Below are 25,652 nucleotides of genomic sequence, written 5' to 3' on the forward strand. Positions count from 1 at the left end.
AATGAAGTAAAATGAAACAAACACCTGTCACACCAACCTTGGTTCCACTGAAACAGTGGAAGGGACACAAAAAGGGATACTGGAGAAGGGGAGGCAGATTAGAGGTACCTTTTCAAGCGCAGTTGGACACCAGTGGCACAGAGGGACCTGGCAACCCTACCTCCAAGTGGGACTCCCACTCTACCGTGCAGCCAGTTGCTCTCCCGCAGACTGAGAGGGGGTATACGATAACCATCTTCAATTACTTCAAGGGCTGTCATATAGAGGAGGGTGCCGAGTTGTTTTCTGTTGTTCCAGAAGGTTGGACCAGAACCAACGGGTTGAAATTAAATCAAAAGAGCTTCTGTCTAGACATTAGGAAGAATTTTCAAACAGTTGGAGCAGTTCCTCAGTAGAACAGGCTTCCTCAGGAGGTGGTGAGCTCTTCTTCCCTGGGGGGTTTTAAGCAGAGGCTAGATGGCCATCCTTGGGCAGTTAATGGGAGGGAGGCCATCTTGGCCATCTTCTGGGCATGGAGTAGAGGTCACTGGCGGTGGGGTGGGGGGAGGTAGTTGTGAATGTCCTGGATTGTGCAGGGGGTAGGACTAGATGACCCTGGTGGTCCTTTCCAACTCTGATTCTATTATGGCCCTCAGCCCAGCCTACCTCACAGGGTTATAGCGAGGATAGAAGAAGAAGAGTTGGTTTTTATACGCAGACTTTCTCTACCACTTAAGGAAGAATCAAACCGGCTTACCATCCCCTTCCCTTCCCCTCCCCACAATCAGACACCCTGTGAGGTAGGTGGGGCTGAGAGAGTGTGACTAGCCCAAGGTCACCCAGCTGGCTTCATGTGTAGGAGTGGGGAAACAAATCCAGTTCCCCAGATTAGCGTCGGTCACTCGTGTGGAGGAGTGGGGAATCAAACCCGGTTCTCTAGATCAGAGTCCACCGCTCCAAACCACCGCTCTTAACCACTGCACCACCCTGGAGGAGTTCCTCGGAGGAAAGGGAGGATCATAACGTCATGGAACTCTAGCAGACTTGCAAGATCACCAGTAGATCTCTGTGTCGATTGGCGAGAGGAGTCTTTGCCCAAGAGTTGTGCTGCCATCAAAAAGGCACCTGCCCTCCTGACCGGCTTTGCTAGGAATTCCCACCTGCCGGCCGGTTCTGTGGTTTCCAGGGTGATTAGAACCATCAGGTTCTGCTTCCACCCCCATCGACTTGTTTCCATCAGAAGGGATTGTACCATCAGTTATCATGGCTTCTCCGGAACTCCAGGTACGTAGACGGCCTTTCCTGACATTTATCCTTTTTTCCCACCACCTCCATTTTTCCCCCCTGTCTATTTCTCTACCTGTCGGTCCAGTGCATTTTCCTCCAAGGAGCTCAGAATGCCACACGTGGCTCCGCCTTCTCTCACAAAGCCCTCCGAGGTAGATTAAGCTGGGGGTAGGGTTGCCAGGTCCCTCTTCACCACTGGTGGGAGGTTTTGAGGGTGGGGCCTGAGGAAGGGGTGTTTGGGGAGGGGCTTCAATGCCATAGTCCAATTGCCAAGTGGCCATTTTCTCCAGGTGAACTGATCTCTATCGGCTGGAGATCAGTTGTAATAGCAGATCTCCAGCTAGTACCTGGAGGTTGGCAACCCTAGGGGGTGTTCTTAATGTCTATGGATTATGAGTATCAGAAATTTATAGGGTTGACAACCTCCAGGTAGTAGCTTGAGATCTCCTGCTATTACTACTGATCTCCAGCTGAGAGAGATCAGTTCCCCTAGATATATCCGCTTTGGCAATTGGACTCTATGGTATTGAAGTCCCTTCCCAAACCCCACCCTCCTCAGACTCTGCCCCAAAAGCCTCCCGCTGGTGGCGAAGAGTGACCTGGCAACCCTACCTGGAGATCTGCTTGAATTACAACTGATTTTCAGACTAACAAGATCATTTCAAATGGAGAATAAGGCTGCTTTGGAGGGTGGACTCTATTGCATTGTACCTTGATGGGGTTCCACCTCTCCCCCAACCCTGCCCTCCTCAGGCTCCATTCCCAAATGTCCAGAAAGTTCCCACCCCAAAGCTGGCAGCCCTAAGAAGAAATCATTGTTAAGTTCAGAAGTGCCTCCCAGTTTATAACCTATACTTCCTGTAGATAGGGTTGCCAACATCCAGGTACTAACCCAAAAAACAAAGCACTTCCGTGCCAATACCGCAAGGTTTGGAAAACAGCACAGGAACAATAAGTACAAGGAAACAACTATATTGTGTTTAAACATGCAAAAACAAGCAAGTGGGAATACACACAAGTAACGCTTATTACAAATATATACAAAATACACAATCCATGTTTGATGCAGTCTCAATGCAATATAGTTTTCTTAATATATTTGTAAAAAATTCTTTTTTTAAAAAAAGTCCATAAGGTACATGTATCATTGGATCTTCATAATAGAAGGTGTAGATGGGGGACGGCCGTTTCAAGAAAATTTCTTCAGCCCCAATTCTATTCAAGTTTCCTACGTAAGAAAATCTCAAACAACATGTAATCAATTCATTAGTTCCCGTAGGATACTCCCAAGTGTAGCCAGCAGCTCTGCTCGTCTAAAAGAGCCCGGCCGGGGCAGGGAAGGGATGCCAGGCTCTCCTCCGCCGCGACGTGCACCCCGATCCTCTGCCGAAGGAAGCCAGCCCCCCCCCCCCGCGCCCTCCGCAGCTGGGGAAGGTGGCTTCTCTCAGGTGGGTGGCCGCGATCCTGCAGCCCAGAGCCGCACTCAAGGGGCCAAAGAGTCGCATGCGGCTCTCGAGCCGCAGTTTGCCTACCCCTGCTCTAGGGCTGATCCTTCATTAAGCAGAGGGTTGGACTAGATGGCCTGTGTGGCCCTTTCCAATTCTATGATTCCTTCCCCAAAATCTCCATGAATTCCCCAACCCAGAATTGTCTACCCTATATTATGTTTCTTTAGTTAATTGTCTGGGAACAGATTATATTTAAACACAATGCAGCATACAAACAAGGATAAAAGAACATGAAAGATACTGCAGACTTGGCCAACCTGAGAAATCAGCATGGCTGAACATGGACTGACCCAAACAGGACACAGGGTCTTATTCCAAGACACTGAAATACTGGACAATTCTACCAACTATTTTGTCAGATTGCACAGAGAAGCCATTAAAATTCATAAACATCACCACAACTTTAACAGAAAAGAAGAGCGTTTAAGAATGAATAAGGCTTGGCTTCCTGTCCGGAAAACCTCCAGACTAACAAAGACTACAGTCCACAATAGCCATGCGGATTAGCCTTGGATTCCACATGTTAACAGATCACTTCAGGATACAATGGTTCCACATTAACATACCACACTCTCATTAGCACATTATCTTGATTCTTACAGGACAGTGATTTGCACATTACCTTTGATACTTTTTGCAGGACAATGACTCAGCTCAAACCCAACCCCCTTCTGACTGTATATTACTCTTTCTACACACTTGACACTGAGAGACACTGTCCTTCAGTGTTACTCCTCTGAAGATGCCTGCCACAGCTGCTGGAGAAACGTCAGGAAAGAAAATATCAAGACCACGGTCACACACCCCGGATAACCTACAAGAACCAATGAACTCTGACCGTGAAAGCCTTCGACAATATCTTTAAATTACTCCTCTAAGCCCACTGCAATGTACACAATCATGTCAAGAAAAAAGAGGATCTCCCCCCCCCCACCGGTTATTTAAGCATGACAACAATAGTGTTGCCAACTCTGGTTTGGGAAATTCCTGGAGATTTGGGGTGGAGCCTGGAGAGGGCAGGGTTCGGGGAGAGGAAGGACCTCAGCAAGGTATAATGCCATATAGTCCACCCTCCAAAGCAGCCATTTTCTCCAGGGGAATTGATCTCTGTAGTCTAGAGATCAGTGGTAATTCCAGGAGATCGCCAAACCCTACCTAGAGGTTGGCAAGCCTAGGTAAGGGCAATTGTGCTCTTGGAAATAATCTACCCAGAACCAGAGGGAAGCCAGAATGGGCACAGGTTTTCCAGTCAGTGGGTGGTGATTTTAGCATCACCACTTTTGTGTGGCTTGAGCACAGCGTTCCACACATTGCAGCACTTGCTGTGTTTGAACCGCTGATAGCACGATCAGACAGTTAACTGTTTGATTTGGTTTAGCGTGTCTGCCAAAAGCCACCTCCTTGCTTTGAAACTGGTAGAAGACAGTTGCTGGAGAAATTAGTACAGCATTTGGCAAGATGCGATACTGAGGAGGGTATGGACAGTGTGAACATAAGAACCTGGATCAGACCAAAGCCCATCAAGTCCAGCAGTCTGTTCACACAGTGGCCAGTCAGGTGCCTCTAGGAAGCCACAAACAAGGTGACTGCGTGATATGAGTCTTGGTGTTACACTGGGGGTGAGGTGACCCTATTTCCTGCTATGATACGTTAGAGAGTATGTGCTTTGCAAAGGGGTGTCTGTGGACATCTGCCATTGCAAAATAAAACAGAAGTCCAGTGACACCTAAAGGACTAACGACATTTATTTCAATATAGGTTTTTCATAGAATAATAGAATCATAGATTTGAAAGGGACCACCAGGGTCATCTAGTCCAACCTCCTGCACAATGCAGGAAATTCCAAACTACCTCCCCCACCCTCACCCCCGTGACCCCTACTCCATGCCCAGAAGATGGCCAAGGTGCCCTCCCTCTCATGATATGCCTAAGGTCATAGAATCAGCATTGCTGACAGACGGCCATCTAGCTTCTGCTTAAAAACCTCCAGGGAAGGTTTCCTAATGTCTAGACACATTCTTCCTAATGTCTAGACGGAAACCCTTTTGATTTAATTTCAACCCGTTGGTTCTGGTCCACCCTTCTGGAGCAACATAAAACAACTCGGCATCCTCCTCTATATGACAGCCCTTCAAGTACTTGAAGATGGTTATCATATGAGTTTTGTGAGTCTCAGTTCACTTCTTCGGATATGTGTAGGGAAAAATCATACTGGGACTTCATCTTATGGGAGGGGAGTTCAGACAGAGAGGGATGGTGTGAATTCCATCATGAATCTTTCAGGTGTAAATTCCCAGTGTAAGGGGGAAAGGGAGGAGCTGAAGTAGAAAGGTTAGGCATGAAGCTTTCTCTAACGTCTTCCCTATTCTGTGTCCCCCCACCCCGCAGGTTGACTACTCAGACAGGGGTAGGAGGGCGACGCGGGCTCATTCAAAAAAGCTTCGGAGCCTCTGGAGAATCCGTGAAGAATGGAAGCTTCTGGGTTTCTTTGAGATCAACCGTGGCCATGAGTTCTACACGTTCACATGCATGCTGAAAGAGGGGCTGAACGAGGCGATCCAGGAGGCGAGGGATAATCCACCAACAGCAGTGAGCATGGGTCAGGGTGCGAGGGTCTGACCCTCTTTGTCTTTTCAGTCACGAGACACGACTTCTCCCCGACCTTCCGCAGCCGTGGCCATGGATTTCTTCCCACCAGTAGGCTCTCAGGAAAATATCCACAGCCACATATTTGAGATTGTTTAATACAGATTCTCAGAGCCCTGTGGCGCAGAGTGGTAAGCTGCAGTACTGCAGTCCAATCTCTGCTCATGACCTGAGTTCGATCCCAACGGAAGTCGGTTTCAGGTAGCCGGCTCAAGGTCGACTCAGCCTTCCATCCTTCTGAGGTCGGTACAATGAGTACCCAGCTTGCTGGGGGTAAAGGGAAAATGACTGGGGAAGGCACTGGCAAACCACCCTGTAAACAAAGTCTGCCTAGAAAATGTCGGGATGTGACCTCATCCCGTGGGTCAGGAATGACCTGGTGCTTGCACAGGGGACCTTTACCTTTACCTTTTTTAATACAGATTCTTAATATGGATCCTTAAGGTCCCTCCATTCGGTTTTGCAGAAAACTAGGGCAGTCGAAGCATGTTGTTGATGGGGTCTGAGTGTTCCCCAGATGACACACCAAAACAATTTAAAAGCAAGGATAGATGTGTGATGGGGTGGCAGTGATGAGCAGAGCAGAACACATGAGCAGCATGCCCCCATGACCTCCTCTAGGCATCACTCCTAGTAGGAAAATGAGAGATAGACTCAAAGGACCCTGCATTTATTTATTTATTGCACTTTTACTCCACCCTCCCCAGCCCGAAGGCCGGGATCCGGGCAGCTCACAATTACACTAAACAATAAAATATTAAAATACAATTTAAAATACACGTTATAATAGCCCGAACCATATCAATAATAGGGCAATAATGTCCTCAACGGCGCTAGAATAAAAAATAACCCTCTGCAGTTGGGCAATTAGATGTAATCACCTCCAAAATGGTATAAGTAAGGGGGGAACTCAGCAGTGGGGGAGGAGAAGAGATGAGGGAGGCCAGTATTTATAGTGAGAAACTGTCCCTGGCCTCAACTATAAGCCCGGCGGAATAGCTCCGTCTTGCAGGCCCTGTGGAATTCTCCCTGATCTCACTAGGGAGGCTGTTCCACCAGGCGGGGCCAGGGCAGAAAAAGTCCTGGCCCTGGACGAGGCTGGCCAGACACTCCTTGGCCAATGTCAGATGGCTTCCATCTCCTGGAAGAGGTCGGACTTTTTTTTGGGGGGGGGGGTGTTCCTTGGAGACCTGCTTATGCAAGAGAGTCCTGCTTTGCTCCACTTGTGCGTGGGGAAAAAGGGGCCACATTTAGGCATTGGAATGGTGGCCATGATTTGGATAAGGGCCGTGGCTCAGTGCTGGAGCCTCGGCTTTGCGTGGAGGAGGTGTTCAATTCAATCCCCAGTATCTCCATATCTGGTAGGAGGCGACGTGAAAGATCCTGGAGAGCTGCTGCCTGTCAGAGCAAACTGGAAGTGACGCGCATGCGCGTCAGCGAGATCCCCTCAGCTCTGCCCCAAAAGTCTCCTGTCGGAGGAGAGGGGGGACCTGGCAATCTTACCAATGGGCTTGGGTTTCTTTAATTGATGTTCATGATTTTATTGACAAACATAGGAAGTTTTCTGAAAAAGCATAACTGTAACAAATAAATGGTAGGCCAAAGGAAAAGATGGTAGACAGGAATGGTTTCTCTTGTAAGTGTGTTGATTTTGGCATCTCACCCCTTCTCTCCCCACTTCTCTGTCCGCCAGGGTATCCTCACTGAGGTGGATTTTACTGCAGTGCTTAAACAGGCCCACGAGGTAGGTAACAAGATGCGTGGCTGAGCGGATGGAGAAGCAGAGCCCAAAGCACTGCCCTATTTGGCTCCTAACTGGGAACTGCTTCTGCACATATCTCAATCCCCTCCCTCTAGGGTTGCCAACCTCCAGGTACTAGCTGGAGATCTCCTGCTATTACAACTGATCTCCACCCAATAGAGATCAGTTCCCCTGGAGAATATGGCCTCTTTGGCAATTGGACTCTATGGCATTGAAGTCCCTTCCCAAACCCCACCCTCCTCAGGTTCTGCCCCAAAAACCTTCCACCGGTGGCGAAGAGGGACCTGGCAACCCTCTCTCCCTGGGAACAGTGGCAGAATACATTTTGCAATATGTAGACCCAAATCTGCCCAATGCTCTTCTTGGGGGTCAGATTTAGATTGCACAAATGCACACATACAGAACTATGGACAGAGGCCTCATGTTCCTTGTCATTTTCCCCAAGGTTTTTGTGGCAGAGCCTGAGGAGGGCAGAGTTTGGAGAGGGGAGGGATTTCAGTGCTATTACAACAGATCTCCAGCCGTTAGAGATCAGTACACCTGGAGAAAATGGCCGCTTTGGCAATTGGACTCTATGGCATTGAAGTCCCTTCCCAAACCTCAGGCTCTGCCCCAAAAACCACCCGCCAGTTAGGGTTACCAACCTCCAGGTAGTAGCTGGAGATCTTCTGCTATTACAACTGATCTCCAGCCGATAGAGTTCAGTTCACCTGAAGAAAATGACTGCTTTGGCAGTTGGACTCTATGGCAATCAGACCTACATTTCTGGGGCCCTGAAGCTTGAACTGTTATGGGGGGGGGGCCTTCGCAACCAGCAACAATAGGGCAACATCCCACAAGGTCCAAAGGGCCTTGCTGCCCTTGCAAGGACTTTGAGGCCCAAATGGTGGAGAACAGGGTGGGGGGTGGAGTCCTTGAAAATGGGCCATACAGTGATGAAATAAAACTATAGAACTATTAAGCTGTGCACCAACAAAGGATATGAGGATCCAGCTGCCCAAATGAAGGCTGTGAATAGATTCAGGCAAGCTCAGTGGGCCCTTGCAGCTGGGGGTTTGAGCGCTGCAAGCCCCCGAGAAAATTTGATCAATTACAAGGACATTGTCAGGCCATATGAAATGGGTATTAGAGAATATTCTAAAGTCAATATTAAGTACTTCCACCCATTGGCTTATGATGCTTTCACTAAAAAACTCCCATCGATTTTGTTGAGTATTTCACTCATTTAAAAAAGTTGCTTAGTTTCACAGTAGATCCACCTCTGATGGCAATGAAGGCCCTCCCCTCCCCAAACCCCGCCCTCCTTAGGCTCCACCCCCAAAACTTCCCACCAGTGGCAAAGAGGGACCTGGGAACCCTAGGCTCCTCCCCCCAAATATCCAGGTATTTCCCAACCCAGAGCTGGCAACCCTAGTTGGGAGGGGGTGACCAGCACAATAATGTCACTTTTGGGGTAAACCCAGAAGTGACGGGGATGCTCTTACACATTCCTCCAAAAACTATGGAAATTGCCATTACTTGGTATCTGAGCAACCAAAATAAACACCACTGTACTGTTACCACAGGTTAGGAAATAAGCACAGAATCAGGCTAGAAGAACTTGCAAACACTATATGGAACAAAGTGTATTAAAGTGCATAAGGTGACTATAAATAAATACAAATAAACGATTTCAACCGTTCCCGAAGGGATACAAATGTTAACATTTTTATCCCTTCGGGAACGGTTGAAATCGTCTGTGCAACTATGTTTACTAATTGATGTATCCCACGTGGAACTGAATATTATTTATATTCATAAGTTGCTTCCTTCATCCCTATGGGAGAATTGAAAATATATTAAATGCCTGTATAAGGAAACATGCATGTGAAGTGATTCTAACAAAAACGGGGCTGAAGAAGAAATGAAACGATCGTCCCCCTTCAACAACATTCATACATGAAGACATCGTTCCAGTTTCGACTTACTATGAACTTTTGATACTTGTACCTTTGGGACTGTTTAGCTATATTTGTATATATTTATTTGTATTTATTTATAGTCACCTTAGGCACTTTAATACACTTTGTTCCATACAGTGTTTGCAATTACTTGGTATCTGGCAACCCTAAAGGAAGCAGAAATGGGGTGTGGAGGGGCAGGGCATTCAGCAGCCCAAGGGAAAGGGGCTCTGTGGCTGACCCCTCCCCCTCCAGGGCCCCCGGCTTCTGTGACGCCCCCCATGAACCCTTTTTTCTCCCTGGTTGTGTACCGCTGCAGGGCTTTGAGATGAGGACGTACGCAGGCTCTGCTTTTGCCAAGTTCAGGGAGTTCCTTGGCATGGAGGACAGCAATTACCAGCAATCTCTGAGCTGCAAAAGCGCCTACCTGCAGTTCATCAGCAACTCCAAGAGCACTGCCAACTTTTTCCTCACGTAAGTGAGTCCTCCTGGTCGCATGTGGGACACAGGAATGCAAACATTTGTTCTCACCCAAGGGGTGAGAGGTGAGGCTGGTTGGAGGTATTTTCGCCTCCCTAAACAAGGTATACCCATTCCTTCCTGGGCCTACACTCCTCCCAGCCAGGTCCAAGCTAGGCAACTAGGTTTGCCAATGTGGGCATTTTCTGGAGATTTAAGGGTGAAGCCTGGGTAGAGTTGCCAACCACCAGGTACTGGTTGGAGAAAAAAACCTATGCCGTAGTTTAGTGAAGACTGGAAGAAATGGCGGCACGTGAGCTCACAATTTAAATGCTGGAATTAGCCAATATATAGTAATAAACATGAGAGGAAAACAATTTAAACATAAGGAGTGGTTTTTATATATACAAACTGTATAACCATGCACCATTTGTTATGCAACTGTTAATTCCACAGTCACAGTAAGTACATATATAACAGGAAAGTAATGATGCTGACGGACTTATAAAATCAGTCTATAGAGTAGCCAAATTCACGTTTATAAACTAGCATATATCCCTACGCAAGGGGAACAAAAATAAATAAAGCAATAAAGAAGATAGGACCCCTCAAAAATAAATTCCTAGGCAATGCCTGTGAAATAAAAAAGGTCCAATAATTGAAGATCAGAAGTGTCCAGAACGAAAAGAACAAACGGACGTGTAGCCGGTCATCACACGTTTCGGTGACTTCATCAGCTGTGTATGACATAACTTCTAAAGAGGCTCGTATTTCAAATTGACTAATGTTGGCTGACAACTGATTTCCAGCCAATAGAGATCAGTTCCCCTGGGGAAAGTGGCTGCTTTGGCCATTGGATTCTATGGCATTGAAGTCCCTCCCCTCCCCAAACTCCACCCTCCTCAGGCTCTGCCCCCAAACCTCCCGCCATTGGCTAAGAGGGACCTGGCAACCCTAAGCATGGGGAGGGTGAGAGTTGGGGAATAGGGTTGCCAGGTCCCTCTTAGCCAATGGCGGGAGGTTTTGGGGCAGAGCCTGAGGAGGGTGGAGTTTGAGGAGGGGAGGGACTTCAATCCCATAGAGTCCAATGGCCAAAGCGGCCATTTTCTCCAGGTGAACTGATCTCTATCGGCTGGAGATCAGTTGTAATAGCAGGAGATCTCCAGCTAGTGCCTGGAGGTTGGCAATCCTAGTTTAGGGATTGTTTTGGATTTGACATCCCTGCTGGTTTTGACTTGTTTTGATTTTGCTTCCCCCTTGTGCAAACTGAACTCTTGAGTCATTCTTCCCATACCATTTTCTGCTTCCTTGTGCCCAAATGTTTCCCATTTAACTGTTTTGCATCAGTTGTATATAAATGATGCATCGTGTAAAAATGGGATGGGAAGAAACGAAGAGGTCTGGCATGGCTGTCACAAAGAACGGGTGAAATGAAAAGGCTTTGAGAACAAAAATAAACATATATCTGTACATTCCTAGTTGCTTCCTGGATGGATGTGTTCATTATTAGCAAATTTATAACCTGGGCACCTAACCCATGGGGCTCATGAGGCAGCTTCCAACATGACACATGAAAAAACGATAAAATACAGGATAAGATCAATGATTAAAACACTATATCAAAAAAACAGCCATAATATCAAGTCAGAGCCTGCCATTAAAATGAAACCAGCCATAAAATTCAATTTAACTACCATTGACGGAAGCAGTAAGAGGGCTTTAAAATCGCAGACGCAGCATAAGGAAACTGAAATATTAATTCATCGACAAAGATGCAACTGGACTGTAAGGAGACAAAGTCAGAAAATCCTGTCCACCACAGGTCCTTAAGAGAGAGACCCCACACACCTCCATGTTTTATCTTGTACAAGATTTCTCTCTGTGTCTTGTAAAACTGCTTTTTCTCAAGGCCAAATTAAACATGATGAAGAGTTTGTGTGTGTGTTAGGGTTGCCAGCCTCCAGGTACTAGCTGGAGATCTCTTGCTATTACAACTGATCTCCTGCTAAAGATCAGTTCCCCTGGAGAAAATGGCTGCTTTGGCAATTGGACTCTATGGCATTGAAGTTCTTCCCCTCCCCAAACCCCACCCTCCTCAGGCTCCACCCCAAAAACCTCCTGCCAGTGGCAAAGAGGAACCTGGCAACCCATGTGTGTAAGGGGTCCATATACAGTATTCACGTCTCTATCCTGTAAAAGGGTGTGTGTGTCTGTTTTAAACAACAACACAAAAGCAAAAACAGAGTCCATGGGTAGAGTTGCCAGCTCTGGTTTGGGAAATACCTGGAGATTTTTGGGGCGGAGCCTGAGGAGGGCGGGGTTTGGAGAGGAGAGGGACTTCAGTGCCATAGAGTCCAATTGCCAAAGAGGCCATTTTCTCCAGGCGAACTGATCTCTATTGGCTGGAGATCAGTTGTAATAGCAGGAGCTCTCCAGCTACTACCTGGAGGTTGGCAACCCTATCCACGGGTAAAGGGGAAATAAATCTGGGCCCTGCCAGCCTTTCTTTGCCTAGCTGTGTGCCACGGAAAACAGTAAAGTGAGATGCAATGCCCTCTAAATACTTGCATGACTGCTAGAGAAGTGTATAGAGCTGGACACAGGTACGTACGTAGGGCCCAAGCTGGTGTGCAAATTGGGCCGAGGAATCTCGCCTCAGCCACTGGCATGGTAACCCTCTCCCTTCTCCACAGCAACGACAAATGCTTCTTCGTGAAGACACAGAGCAAGCGCGAAATCCATTTCCTCATCTCAAATCTGTCCAAATACTTTGAGCACCTGCAGCGATACCCCCACTCCCTTCTTGTCAAATTCCTCGGTAAGGCGCACACCCAGGGGTGATAACACTCCTTTATGCAATAGGTAATGATTGTATGGATCTTGCTGCCACTAGACATGGAGATGGCTGCTAGCTTAGGTGGCTTGGGAGGAAGCCGGACATATATGGGGTGCAGTGGTTAAGAGCGATCGACTCTAATCTGGAGAACCAGGTTTGATTCCCCACCCCTCCACATGAAGCCAGCTGGGTGACCTTGAGCTAGTCACAGTTCTCTCTGAACTCTCCCAGCCTCACCCTCCTCACAAGGTGTCTGTCGTGGGGAGAGGAAGGGAAGGCAATTGTAAGCCAGTTTGATTCTCCTTAAACTGTAGAGGAAGTTGGCATATAAAATCCAACTCTTCTCCTTCTTGTACATTAATGGAGGAGGAAAGGTATGTCCATGGCTATTACCCATAATGGTGAAATGAAACATCCATATTTAGAGACAGATTATCTTTGAATCTGCTGTGGCCTTGTAAGGATGCCAACTCCGGGTTGGGAAATTCCTGGAGATTTTGGGGGTGGAGTCTGGGGAGGGCAAGATTTAGGGGGTGGGACTTCAGCAGGGTATAATGCCATCAGGTTCATGTTTCAAAGCCCCATTTTCTCAAGTGGAACTTATCTCTGTTGCTTGGAGATCACTTGTAAGCATAGGAGATCTCCAGGTAGCACCTGGAGGTTGACAGCCCTATCTTCATGCTCTGCTTGTTAGACTGGCTGGCCACTCTAGGAAACAGGGTAGTAGACTGGATAGGCCCTTGGCTTGATTCAGCAGGGCTCTTTATGAATTAAAACAGCCTAAAACTCATCAACAGTGATAACTTTCAGGGGGTTAGGCTGGAAATATTTCCTCTCTCACCAGTAGGCTTTTTTCTTCCTTCCCATAGGGGTCCACAGTATCCTTGTTCCCCACCAGAAGAAGGTAGGTTGTCTTAAAATGGTAGCTGTCTAAGGTTGACAAGCCTGGTTTGGGAAATTCCTGCTTATTGGAGGGCGGGAATGCCTGGGGAGGCCAGAGTTTAGGGAGGGAGCTTAGTGGAAATGGGATGTCGTAGAGTTTGCCCTCCAGAGATCTCAAAACGGATCCCTGTAGTCTGGAGATCAATTGTAATTCTGGGAGAACTCCCCCCCAGATGTTAGCAGCCCTAGCTATCGGTAGCATTGAGTCTGTTCTCTGGTTCTGAGAGCCGACGTGGTGTGGTGGTTAAGAGTGGGGGTTTAGAGCGGTGGACTCTAATCTGGAGAACTGGGTTTGATGCCCAACTGCGCCACATGAGCAGCGGACGCTAATCTGGTGAACCAGGTTGGTTTCCCCACTCCTACACGTGAAGCCAGCTGGGTGACCTTGGGCTAGTCACAGCTCTCTTAGAGCTCTCTCAGCCCCAGCTACCTCGCAGGGTGTCTGTTGTGGGGAGGGGAAGGGAAGGTGATTGTAAGCCGGTTTGATTCTTCCTTAAGTGGTAGAGAAAGTCGCCGTATAAAAACCAACTCTTCTTCTTCACCTCCTTCTTCTGAGTACTGAGTGCTCTGACTGTCAGGGAGGCCTTTCCCAGCATGGCTATAACATGGTAGAAAAAGAGATGGTGGAAGATCCATGTATGATCCCCATAGTGTGTGTGTTTGTAATGACTTAATAGCAGTTGGAGATGATGATTCAGATCATGGCTAGGGGAGCTCATTTTACAGTAGCTCTGCAGTGTAATCAACTGCCCTGGGAGGTGGCGAATTCCCCCCACTGGCAGTCTTTAAGCAGAGGCTGGACAATCACTTGTCAGGGATGCTTTAGGCTCATCCTTCATTAAGCAGGGGGTTGGCCTGTTTGGCCCCTTCCAACTCGATATGATTCTTCCCACTGTGTTTTTTCCCTGGCCCCAAATGTCCCTCCCACCTCCAGCTCCTATTTGCCAGGGAAACATACATGCATCACAAAGCAGCAGCCTGGGGAAAATGCAGTATCTAGGGGGGCATTTCAGATTACAAAGGGGGAAGGAGTTGTCCAGATTCCCCCCCCCCCCCAACAGTGTGTGTTGGTCCCAATCTGAAGTGAGATTCCACACCCACCCTGTGGCTCCTTTATACTGAGAAAAACAAGCCAGAGATGGTTTAATGGATCTTCTAGCATTTCAGCTAGTTAACGCCTAAGGTCTTTTATGCATGGGTGTTTCACTCGCCGTCACCCCTCTGACAACTTCCGAGTCTTTGTGTTGATTATGCATGGTGTTTCCGACCATCAGAGGTCGCCTCGCTCTCCCCCTGTGGGCGAAAACGCACGGTCGCTTTAGCCTCCTTTATTCCTTGTTTCAGCCAGGATTCAGCCAGGATCGAACGCATGCGTTTTTGCCGAACATGCGTTCAATCCTGGCTGAATCCTGGCTGAAACAGGGAATAAAGGAGGCTAAAGCGACCGTCCGTTTTTGCCCACAGTGTTTCCCTGCGTTTTGCCCCGCATTTTCAAATTCGAGATAAAACATCCCTGAAAATGTGGGGAAATGCAGGGGGAGAGCGAGGCGACCTCTGACGATCGGAAACGGCATGCATAATCCAAACAAAGACCTGAAGTCGTTGGAGGGGTGACGAAACAGCCACGTATAGAAGACCCAAGATACTTTAGCTGTCGATGACAGGTCTGATCGTGGGATGTTCCCCATACAAACCATCAGAGCAGATAACTAAGGGGTCAAGTCTTCACTGGGAGTTTGGTTTCCCCCCCTAGAACAATCAGGTTATGGGGGTCCCAGTAAAAACTAGGGGGTGTTGTTGTTGGGGGGTGCGTGCGTGTTAAGTCTTCCCTCCATGCCACTTCCCTGACCTAAATTAGCACTGCAGAGCAATTATTGGCCCCAGGGGGGCAACCCAACAAAGGTCAGATATTTGTGTCAATGGGGCAAATAGTAACTTGGGAAAACCCTACTGGGGTGGGGGGGACTTAACACACACACAGCCCTTTGCACGTTGACTCTGACTGTAATTGTGGCCCCTGGCACTTGATTTTTAAAACAAAAAAACCTGCCCGAATACCCTGGTATTCCTTGGAGGCCTCCAATCCAAGCCCTTGCCAGGGTTGAGGCTGAGAGTGTGTGACTAGCCCAAAATGACCCAGCAAGTTTCCGTGGCAGGGTGGGGATTTGAACTGGGGTTTCCCAGATCCTAGTTCGACACCTTAACCGCTACACCACGTTGGCTCTCATCAGTACAACTAGACTTGTTTTATTTTCCTCTTTTCTCTGTAGAAATATTTCATCATCATGCAGAGTGTCTTTTACCCTCACGGGAAGATTGTCGAGCGGTGAGTGACCGGCCAAGATCTCATTCGTTATTGACTTAAACTGTTTTTTAGAACAGAGCGTGGTTCTCTGATGTCTCTGCTGCTAAAAGAACTTCATAATACCTCCTGGGATTGTTTAATTCTGTCTAAAATAAGATCATCTGGAATCTCTGTGGAAGACCTGGCTTTAACTAGTGAGGCCCACATTTTTAAAATTGTTAAACAGCGTTTCTTGGATATGGAGCGTCAGACGTTACTCCCCACTCAACCCTTGGTCTGCTCTCCAGCAATGTTGGGCCTCAAGAATTTAACCAACAATATTCCCCATTATTTTCATACGCTGGACATCCCACCCCTCCGCAGAGCCTTCTCTCTTGCTGGGTTAATGCCTTTCCTTCAAGGATGTTATATGGAAGGTATCAACAAATACCAATCCAGGATAGGACTTGTCCCTGTGATACCTATTCCCTGGACTCAATTGATCATATTCTGTTGGTCTGCCCCTTATATGAAACACCCCGTGGGAAATGGTTAAAAAATTGGCTTCTTTCCAAATATCACCTATCTACCCAAGCAAAACGTCAATTTTTATTAAATGATTCCGATCCGGAGGTTACCTTAGATGTTGCCAATTTTCTAGTGGAGGTGATGAAAGTTCAAAAAGCCCAAAGTTTGTAATTTCTACTTTTGGAATTTACTGGCCTATGTTTTTATCTTAATGACTGCATATTTTATGTACCTTTGTAACAATTGTAATATTACTTATGCCATTAAAGGTTTTTCAAGAGTGACCGGCCAAGATCTGAGCAGAGTGTTAAACTAAGGATGGTCATTTGTGGCAACCGCAGGTGGTTGTAGAGGCTGCCGTGGGACTTGAGCAGCGTACGTTTTGGGAAGTGGCTTACCCAGGATGCAGTCCTTCCTCCCTTTTAGGATCTGTGGGGCAGGGCTCTCTGTGTGTGCCTTTGGCACCCACTGGAAACCAAGCAGAGAAGGAAGAAGATCAAAGATTTCTGCAACGGGATTCTGTGGTCACCAGGCATAAGTCTCTTGACCTGAAGAAACCTAGTCCAGACTTTTTAGCAAGCGATGACAGTGATTTGATCCCTGTGGTCTTTTATGCGAGGCTGTTTCACTCGCCGTCACCCCTACGACAACTTTGGGTCTTTGTGTTGATTATGCATGCCTCGCTCTCCCCCTGCCTTTCCCCACATTTTGTCCACATTTTCAAATTCGAGATAAAACAGGTCTTTGAAAACGCGGGGGGGGGGGAAGGCAGGGGGAGAGCAGGCAACCTCTGACGGTCAGAAACGGCATGCATAATCAACAAAAAGACCCAAAGTTGTGAGAGGGGTGATGGCGAGTGAAACAGCCACGCATAAAATACCTGTGTTAGAATGTATGCTGCGTCAGACTGGTTGAAAATGGTGGGAGCCTGAGGAGGGCAGGGTTTGGGAAGGGAGGGACTTCAATGCCATAGAGTCCAATTGCCTAAGTGGCCATTTTCTCCAGGTGAACTGATCTCTATCGGCTGGAGATCAGTTGTAATAGCAGATGTCCAACTAGTACCTGGAGGTTGGCAACCCTACTCCAGTATGAGGGTCTGAATCTTTATTTAGGGCCTGGGCCTTTCAGGCCTATCACATACACACATCTCTATGCTCTAAAGTAGGGGCCTGCTGTTGCCATGCCTAGCAAGGCCTAGTGGGTGTCATTTCTAATGCAGCCTTCACCTTGAGGTGCTAGGTATCTGTGTGGAAGGAACGTATTCAGTCAGTCCTGTTTTGTTTTCACACATGAAGCTGCCTTATACTGAATCAGACCCTTGGTCCATCGCAGTCAGTATTGTCTGCTCAGACAGGCAGCTGCTCTCCAGGGTCTCAGGCAGAAAGGTCTTTCACATCACCTACTTGCCTAGTCCCTTTCCAGTTTCCATTGTGATGGCTGAAGGTGGAAGGGCAGCAGGATGTACTAAAAGATTTGGCTGCTCTGTGAAATTAATCCATCTTCCTTTTTCCTCCCCCCCTCTCAACTTGCAGGTATGATATTAAGGGTTGTCAACTTGATCGCTGGGCAGAGGCCCCCCCAGAGGGCAGTCAGATAATCATGATTTTTAAGGATCTCAACTTTGGAGAGAAGACCCTCTGCCTCGGTAGGTTCTCTTTCCTCTCCTCTCTCCCTGGTGTGGGCTGGGTTTTGGGCACAGCCTTTTCCTGCTGGACCTGAACTAATTGCTACTCCAGGCTCAGTAATGGAACATGTGATGCAGCAACCAAGGAAATAGTGTTTCTGAGCATGTGCATGCATACACATCCCCAAGTTTATGGGGAAAGGGTTTCTATGGCCTTTTATGCATGGGCACTTTGACTTACTTTCTCCACCGGTCCGACTTGGTTTTTCATTGGGGTTATGCATGAATTTTCCGTCTCTTAGAGATGACCTCGTGCCCAACCCGCGCAACGTCCGGGTCATCCCGATCCTGTTCTAATGCGATTCTTCTATCTCCCCTGAGAGCCTGGGTCAAATCGTCCCCATTTCCATGCATAAACCAAAATGTGGGAGAGGGGAGCTGGGGTGGGTGGGGGTGACGTTTTTCTCACAGTAAGCACTACCGTCAATTACAAAGTAGTGTTTTCAAGGGGCGGGGACTCAGACGCTTCTGGATTTTGGCTGGTGATTCTGCAGTACTCCAGAAACACCAGGACTTTCTCCAGGGCAAACAACAACATGCATAGCATTTTTAGGATTCGGAACAGAAAAGTGTGGGTCAAGAGTGCCTCGATCCCCAGGTAAAACTCCCACGCATAAAAGACTCTAACTCAGAGTCCTGAAGTAGTAATACTTTGGGTGGGATGCTCCTAAGGGGGGGCTTCCTGCCCAGTGTTTACATTGGCACTTTCAGGTTGTCTCTCTTTAATGGCCTGTGTTCTTGATGAGTTGGAGGCTGCAGTCCCTCAGCAAAAGGCCCTGATGGTTATTATGGATCTTTTCCACGCTCCTCTCAACCTGGCCAATCCCTTCCAACCCTGGGAAAGTTTGTTGTGGAACCTTTGTGAACCAACAGCCATGCGGGGCGGGGAACTGTGCTGAGGTGGGGGAAGGGGCCAAACTATTACCCTTCCTGCTTAGTCTAGAAGGGGGACTGCAGAGACAGAAGGCAGAGGCGAGGGCAATTTCACCCCCTTCCCCCTCCTCAGAGCAGCCTCCTGGCCCACATGGATCGCCCAACCCCAGGAATGGACTTTCCTGGGATCGAAAAGGGATGCTGAGGATAGGGGAACACAGGAAGGAGGCAAATTCTTGTGCCCATGGATCGCTGCATCTTAACCTTATGCTTTTAAAGAGAGCTAGACAATAGACAGAAATGCAGCAGGCCCCCTCCTCTCCTGTAGTAATCCTGAGCATATGGGCAGCACTTCCAGTGTTGAAAGCACTTCACCCATTTCTTCCTGTAATTCTCACAACAACCCTGTAAGGCGAGCCAGTGTTGTTACCTCCGTATTTCAGACGGGGAGCAGCCAAGCCCGTGAGAGTACCAATATATAAAGAGGGGAGTGGTACCTGAATATAAACCAATAGAAACCAATACCACTATACAAACATGAGTCTATTTTATATACATTCATTAATGATAAACTCCATTACATATATATAAGCTTTGAGCTTTTATACAAATATTATAACCTAAATGCATAAGCTTTGACAAGGTTTCGTGATTATTTTTCCTTGTTTCAATATGTACTCCATATGTAATGGAGTTTATCATTAATGAATGTATTTAAAATAGACTCATGTTTGTATAGTGATATTGGTTTCTATTGGTTTCAGCCAGTGAGAGTGGCTAACCCAAGGCCATCCAGGGAGTCTGTGGCGGAAGAACGAATGTCTAGTCTTCTCAGTTACATTAGGGTTGCCAACCTCCAGGTACTAGCTGGAGATCTCCCGCTATTACAACTGATGTCCAGCCAATAGAGATCAGTTCCCCTGGAGAAAATGGCCGCTTTGGCAATTGGACTCTATGGCATTGAAGTTCCTCCCCAAACCCCGCTCTCCTCAGGTTCCACCTCAACAACCTCCCACCGGTGGTGAAGAGGGACCTGGCAACCCTAAGTTACATCCACTCACCAGCGCACCAAAACTTTAGGGGAGAGGGATTCTAAGTAGGCCTTGCCTCCAAAACCCTTTCAAGCCTGCATCTGCCAGTTGGGAAAAAGCCAATTTATTAGTACATTTATTTAGTTAGCATGTTTCCAGACTGAAGCTGCCTGAGGCAGGTTTCCTATGCTGACTTTCAGTTTCTTAGACATCAGACACATCCTAGTACCCACTGTGGTCGTGAGACCCATATGGGCTCACAGGGTGGAAGTCTTCTTTGTAGCTGCTGTTTTGTTTTTAAATCCTGCATGTAAAAAGCTAGCGTTTCAGGGTCCAATCACAGAATTCACATGCTAAATTTCTATGTGCAGGGACTTTTTCAAATAGAAGAGCATTTGGTCATGTGAGCCCCCACTGGTAATCTGAAGCAGTGCAGCTCAAATGGAGGGTGGCTAGGGCCGGCCATACACCCCAAAAGGTGGCAACTGGAAGGCTGTTTCCTTTAGTGATCATTTTCTAAAAATATATCTGTTGTTGACCCTCGCAGCCTCCAGAACTCACCTCTTTTTTTCTTAAAACACACTTTTGAAAAAAGACTAATTGGTTTAGATAGACAGTTTCTACCTTGGCAAAAATCACTCTGTCCGTAATAAGCTTTTACTGTGGTCACTGATGCTGAATTATGAACAACCCCAGGACTTTAGTATTTGGCCTCCAAGACTGACTAGTTGTGGATGGGCCAAAGACTTCCAGCACTCATCAGCGCCACATCAGAACCCCATTGCCTGCCCTGCTTCAAAATGTAGTTTCTGATTTCGGTGCGAAAGGAAACCCATGACAGCGCAAAAACATCCCATGACGGCTTCCTGCTGCCTTCCTCGGAAATGTGTGATGGGTCTTTTGCTTCAAAAAAGAAAAGACAAGCAAAGAAGCAGCAGCAGCTGTGGCAGGCCACAATGTGGGAGCCGTGGTATGGGTGAAAGTTAATTATAATGTCGTACATTTCCTGTCCATATGAAGACAACCCACCCCACGCCAGTGCTGCTGTTAGCAAGGCCTGATTCAACGCACTTTGTTGCCCCTAGTGAGGTATATCCATCCCGAGCTAGGACTGGGGAGCAACTGGGTCTAGAATTGGCCGGCAGTTGCTCAGATCCAAAAGGACATGCCGGTCTGATGCATACCATTGATGGCAGGGAACAGGCTAGGTGTGCATAGTTGCCTCGGCAACCACTCAGTGGACCGCTCTTCCCCACCCTCTGCTCTGGCCACATTGCAGTCAACCTGCTTTCTCCCTTGACAGATGAGCAGCGTTCGTGGTTTACCCGTCAAGTGGAGCTGGACACGCAGTTCCTCAAGGAGCTGGACGTGATAGACTACAGCCTCCTGGTGGCATTTCAGCCACTCCACGAGGACGAGCAGGCCCTAAGCCAGACCTTGGCCGACATCATCGCCAGGACGAGAAGGTGAGCCCTCTAAGCAAGGGTGTCTCGGCTAGGGTGGCCAAGATCCAGGTGCGGGTTGGAGAGTTACTCCAAGTAATCCTCCAGATAGGCTTGCCAATTGCCCAGTGGGGGCAGGCAAAAGCCCGCCAATCCACCAGGCTGCACACTGACCCTCAGCTGGTCGGCGGACGAAAGAGATTCAGATGGAGGGGGAGGCACATGACACACACATGCACAACCCACGCGATGCACTGACGTCACTTCTGGGTTTACCTGGAAGCAATGCAGACACTCTAGCAATCTCTGCCGGAACTCTGTGGAAACCATAGAGTTTTGGCAGAGATTGCTAGAGTCTCCACATCACTTCCAGGTAAACACAGAAGTGCCATCGGCGAGTCGTGCGCACGCACATCGCGCACCCTTAACCACATCCCCACAAAGCAGAGGGGAACAGAGGGACCTGGCAACCCTACCTCCAGACCTGGCTGTTGTGATTCATCTGGATGTGAAAGAGTGTGTCCTTTATTGATTGAAAACAATATTATCTCTCTTTCTTTCCCCAGCTGCCAAGCTAATTAAAAAGGTAAAGGTAGTTGCCTGTGCAAGCACCGGGTCATTCCTGACCCATGGGGTGACATCACATCCCGACGATTACTAGGCACACTCTGTTTACGGGGTGGTTTGCCAGTGCCTTCCCCAGTTGTCTACACTTTATCCCCAGCAAGCTGGGTGCCCATTTTACCGACCTCGGAAGGATGGAAGGCTGAGTCAACCTTGAGCCGGCTACCTGAAACCGACTTCCATCAGGATCGAACTCAGGTTGTGAGCAGAGCTTGTGACTGCAGTACTGCAGCTTACCACTCTGTGCCACGGGGGCTCTAAGCTAATTAAGCGTCCGTAATAAAATATCAAAAAGTCCCAGCAAGTGATGCTGCCGTATTTCAAGTCGGATTTTTTCTTTCATTTTAGTTTAAAATGGTCTTATCGTCTCAGATATCCCAGGCTAGCCCAACCTCATCAGATCTTGGAAGCTAAGCAGGGTCGGCCCTGGTTAGCACTTGGATGGGAGACCACCAAGGGAATCTAGGGTCACTGTGCAGAGGTAGGCAATGGCAAACCACCTCTGAATGTCTCTTGCCTTGAAAACCCCACGGGGTCGCTATAAATCAGCTGGGACTTGACCGCAAAAAAAAAAAAAATCTGACCAGGAGCATCTTTCTGTGCTCTCCAAAGTCTTTGCCAGAATGTATTAGAGCCACAACATATTGGGGGAAAGTGATTAAAATTATATCTCAAGGTCTGGAAATACCTATACCTACAAACCCAGAAATAACTTTATTCAAATTGTTTACCGACCATGCATAAGAAATAACTTGATGTATTCCTCCACATGTTAACAATAGCAAGAGTAAATTTTGCTAGATGTTAGAAAGGAAAAAAATTCACCGGATTTAATTAGTTGGTTTGACAAAGTGAAGGAGACCTATGTCTTGATTAAATTGAATTATTACCAAAATGACAAAAACGTAGAGGATTTAGAGGAAATCTGGAGTCCTACAATTTCCAGAATGGAAAATATACTTAAAAGTCTAGAATCAGATAGCGGTGGTACATAAAGTGATTTCTGGATTTGGAATATTATATGTTTTATGTCTTCTATACTTCTATATGGTTGATATTTGGATTGGATTGTCCCTTTTTTAATGCTGTAATAAATAATAATAAAAAAATGACCAGGAGCATCTTTCTGTGTTCTCCAAGGTCTTTGCCAGACCTGAGATCCTTCGTAAGTGGAGATGCCAGGGATTGAACCTGGGGCTTTCTGTATGCGATGGAGGTGCTCTACCACCAGGCCTCCTTTTCTCACTGCTCTGTGGAATTCCTTGGTTCCTCTCAACAGGTCGCTCATCCCTCGCAGCTCTCTTGTTCTCGAAGTCGCAGAACCCAGTGAAATGAATCGCTTCCCTTCAGTGATGATGCAGCCCTCCAGCCTTTCCCAGATTAATAATTTCCCTGTTGATAGCAGTCTACACAAATTTATTCACATATTGCAGAAATCCAACTTGGACTTGCTTGGCGGGTCACTTCATGAACCAAGTGAGAACTTCTTCCAGGAGGCCCTGATAACTTACCTGATGCAGGCGAACAGCAGTGAACAGTTGCCCATGACTGTCCCCAGAACGGATGCCAGCCTGCAAAATGCCAACCTGACAAACATCGCCGACTCCTGCCTCCACTTGGCACAGAACCGGCGCCTCCTGCCCAATTGCAGGAACCCCTTGCATGTGATCGACGGGCCCGAATTTCGCTACTTCGTCGGCATCATCGACCTCTTCACGGTGTACAGCTGCCGCAAAAAGTTGGAGCATCTCTGGAAAAGCATCAGGTATCGAGGAAAGAGTTTCTCCACTGTTAGCCCCTCCCATTATGCAAGGAGGCTTTGCCAGTGGGTAGAAGAACATACCACATGAATGCAGTTGGGCCAGAGGCGGAGGGGAAAGGGCAGCATCCTTCATCTTTCTCCACGGTCCCTTCCAACTCCTCCAGAAGCCAAAGCTGCAGTGGCAACTTTTCAGCCCTGGGTATGTCAGCATCCCGAGGAACGTTGCGGCCATCCTGACCGCTGGTTGATGCCGCTGAGAAATTCTGGGCCGGAGAGCACAGAGCTTTGCTTGGGAACATTTGGCGGTGATAGTCCGTGTGTATGTGTGTGCAGCTGTGTCCCTCTGAAACCTCCGTGAACCTGAACTGGGGACACTGGAATCGGCAGTGATAAAATTTTGGTTGATTGTACAGAAACTTCTCAATGGGAGACAAATGGAATGAAAGGCCAAGAAAAGAGGAAACAGCCAAGAGACTCAGAGAACACAAGATGCCATCAGGTCCTTGAATGGTTTCTCTGCATTGCTTTTGCACTGGAAAATAGCAGCTGTGGGCTGGGTGGAGCTGATTCAGATCAGGGTTGTGCCGCAATGGAAGGAGGAAGTCAGGCTTTCCTCCTTGGCATTGTTCTCCCGAGCCTAATACCACCATACCACCCTGAGCAGCAATTTGTGCTACTGAGGGAGGGAGTACGCTATACAGGTTGCCTATATGTTTCCGGGTGGGGTAACGGTGACCTCTCCAAGGAGCCTGTTTGAGTTCCTGAAAATGGTAAGGGGACCCATGTCATGCCGCCCCCCCCCCCAGCTATATTAGGTGCTTCCTCTAGATGCTATTTACTGATTAAAAACTGCTCAGGGGATCTAGTCACACCGCGGTTGGCCTTTCGAGGCCCAAAAGACATTTGTACCATTCCATTGATGGTGAAGAAGGGGGAAAGGGTTGCTCCTTATTAAAGGATATAAACACTCCAGAGAAATGGATTGGTTTATTTTTTTATTTAAGAAACAACATCAGCCTGGGTCAACGATGTGTTCGGGCAAAGGTGTATATCACCTACGGTAAGAGGCAATGGTCAAGACGAGATGACTGTTTGGGAGGATGCCTTGGAAAAATCAGAGTCCTAGAGCGGCAAGGAGTCAAGGACTCAGTCTAGGAAATCCAGTGCTAGAGCATTCTTACAGATGACTGGCCAGCCTGTGCATCAAAATCTCCAGCAAAGCAGAGTATACCCCCCCTAATTTTGTCCCATGGTGGAAGTGTTCTCACTGGCCATTTATGCAGGGGTATTTAGCTCGTGATCCCTGCTGGACTGCTTTAGAAGTCACTTCGCTCCCGCCTTGTTCTTTCCCGGCAATTCTAGGATGATGTTTTATAACGAATTTAAATTCTGCCTCGAGGCAAGAGAGAGGCAAATCCCTGCCATTTCCATGCATAGGCCTAACTTCGGGGTTTCTCTCCCCATGCCCATTCTGGCTACTCCCTCCCACATGTCTGTCCCTCCCTCAAAGCGAATCACAAAAGAGGGAGTGAAACCTTCATGAAATGTACAGGAAGACACCAACTGAAGAGAGGCTGAAAGGCAACTCCTGGCAGGGAGCTGTTGAAGAAAGGAGGGGAGGAATACCCAGCTTTGCAAAAGCACACGCGCAGTCAGGGAGCAATCCCTTTAAATCTGACCCGCCCCCTCCAAGTAAACTGCATCAAGGCTGCATTTTCAGGAGGAGGGACTCAGAAATTCCATGATTCAGTGGGGATGCATAATTACAAGGTACTCCTGGAATTTCTTGGGGGGGGGAGCCCTCACGCATATGATGTTTGAGAATTCAGATCAGAAAACTGTGCAGCAAACCAAACACAAACTTCCCCTGCATAAATGACCACTGTTAGGAAGTTTCTTCCAATGTTCAACCAGCATTGGTGCGTCTGTAACCCTTAAGCCTGTTAGATCTTTTCTTGCCATTAGTAGAGAACAGATCTTTGCACTCTCCCATGGGATAGCTCATTAGGCCTTTGACAATCATGATGTTGCCTCTTTCGATCCCCCGCCCCCCCCCCCATTTTTG

At 47.7% G+C, this 25,652-nt stretch overlaps 1 protein-coding gene across 1 annotated transcript; it reads left to right on the top strand.

The window, feature by feature from the left end:
• Positions 1-1,242: 1,242 nt before the first annotated feature.
• On the top strand, positions 1,243-23,675 carry PIP5KL1 (phosphatidylinositol-4-phosphate 5-kinase like 1). Its single transcript, XM_056860158.1, has 10 exons — positions 1,243-1,263; positions 5,163-5,363; positions 7,114-7,164; positions 9,442-9,596; positions 12,275-12,399; positions 13,287-13,321; positions 15,630-15,685; positions 17,704-17,816; positions 21,063-21,225; positions 23,105-23,675. Exons 1-10 carry the CDS (start codon positions 1,243-1,245, stop codon positions 23,673-23,675), a joined length of 1,491 nt encoding a protein of 496 aa, XP_056716136.1.
• Positions 23,676-25,652: the final 1,977 nt, after the last annotated feature.

This window comes from Euleptes europaea, chromosome 14 (assembly GCF_029931775.1).
Source record: "Euleptes europaea isolate rEulEur1 chromosome 14, rEulEur1.hap1, whole genome shotgun sequence".
Taxonomy (NCBI): domain Eukaryota; kingdom Metazoa; phylum Chordata; class Lepidosauria; order Squamata; family Sphaerodactylidae; genus Euleptes; species Euleptes europaea.

What these genes read in the sequence shown, in the direction of transcription:
- PIP5KL1 (XM_056860158.1), top strand. Translation starts at nt 1,243, where the DNA reads ATGGCTTCTCCGGAACTCCAG. An exon ending in GGGATAATCCACCAACAGCA is followed by an intron (nt 5,364 to 7,113) that starts GTGAGCATGGGT and finishes TCTGTCCGCCAG; the next exon opens with GGTATCCTCACTGAGGTGGA. An exon ending in CACGGGAAGATTGTCGAGCG is followed by an intron (nt 15,686 to 17,703) that starts GTGAGTGACCGG and finishes CTCAACTTGCAG; the next exon opens with GTATGATATTAAGGGTTGTC.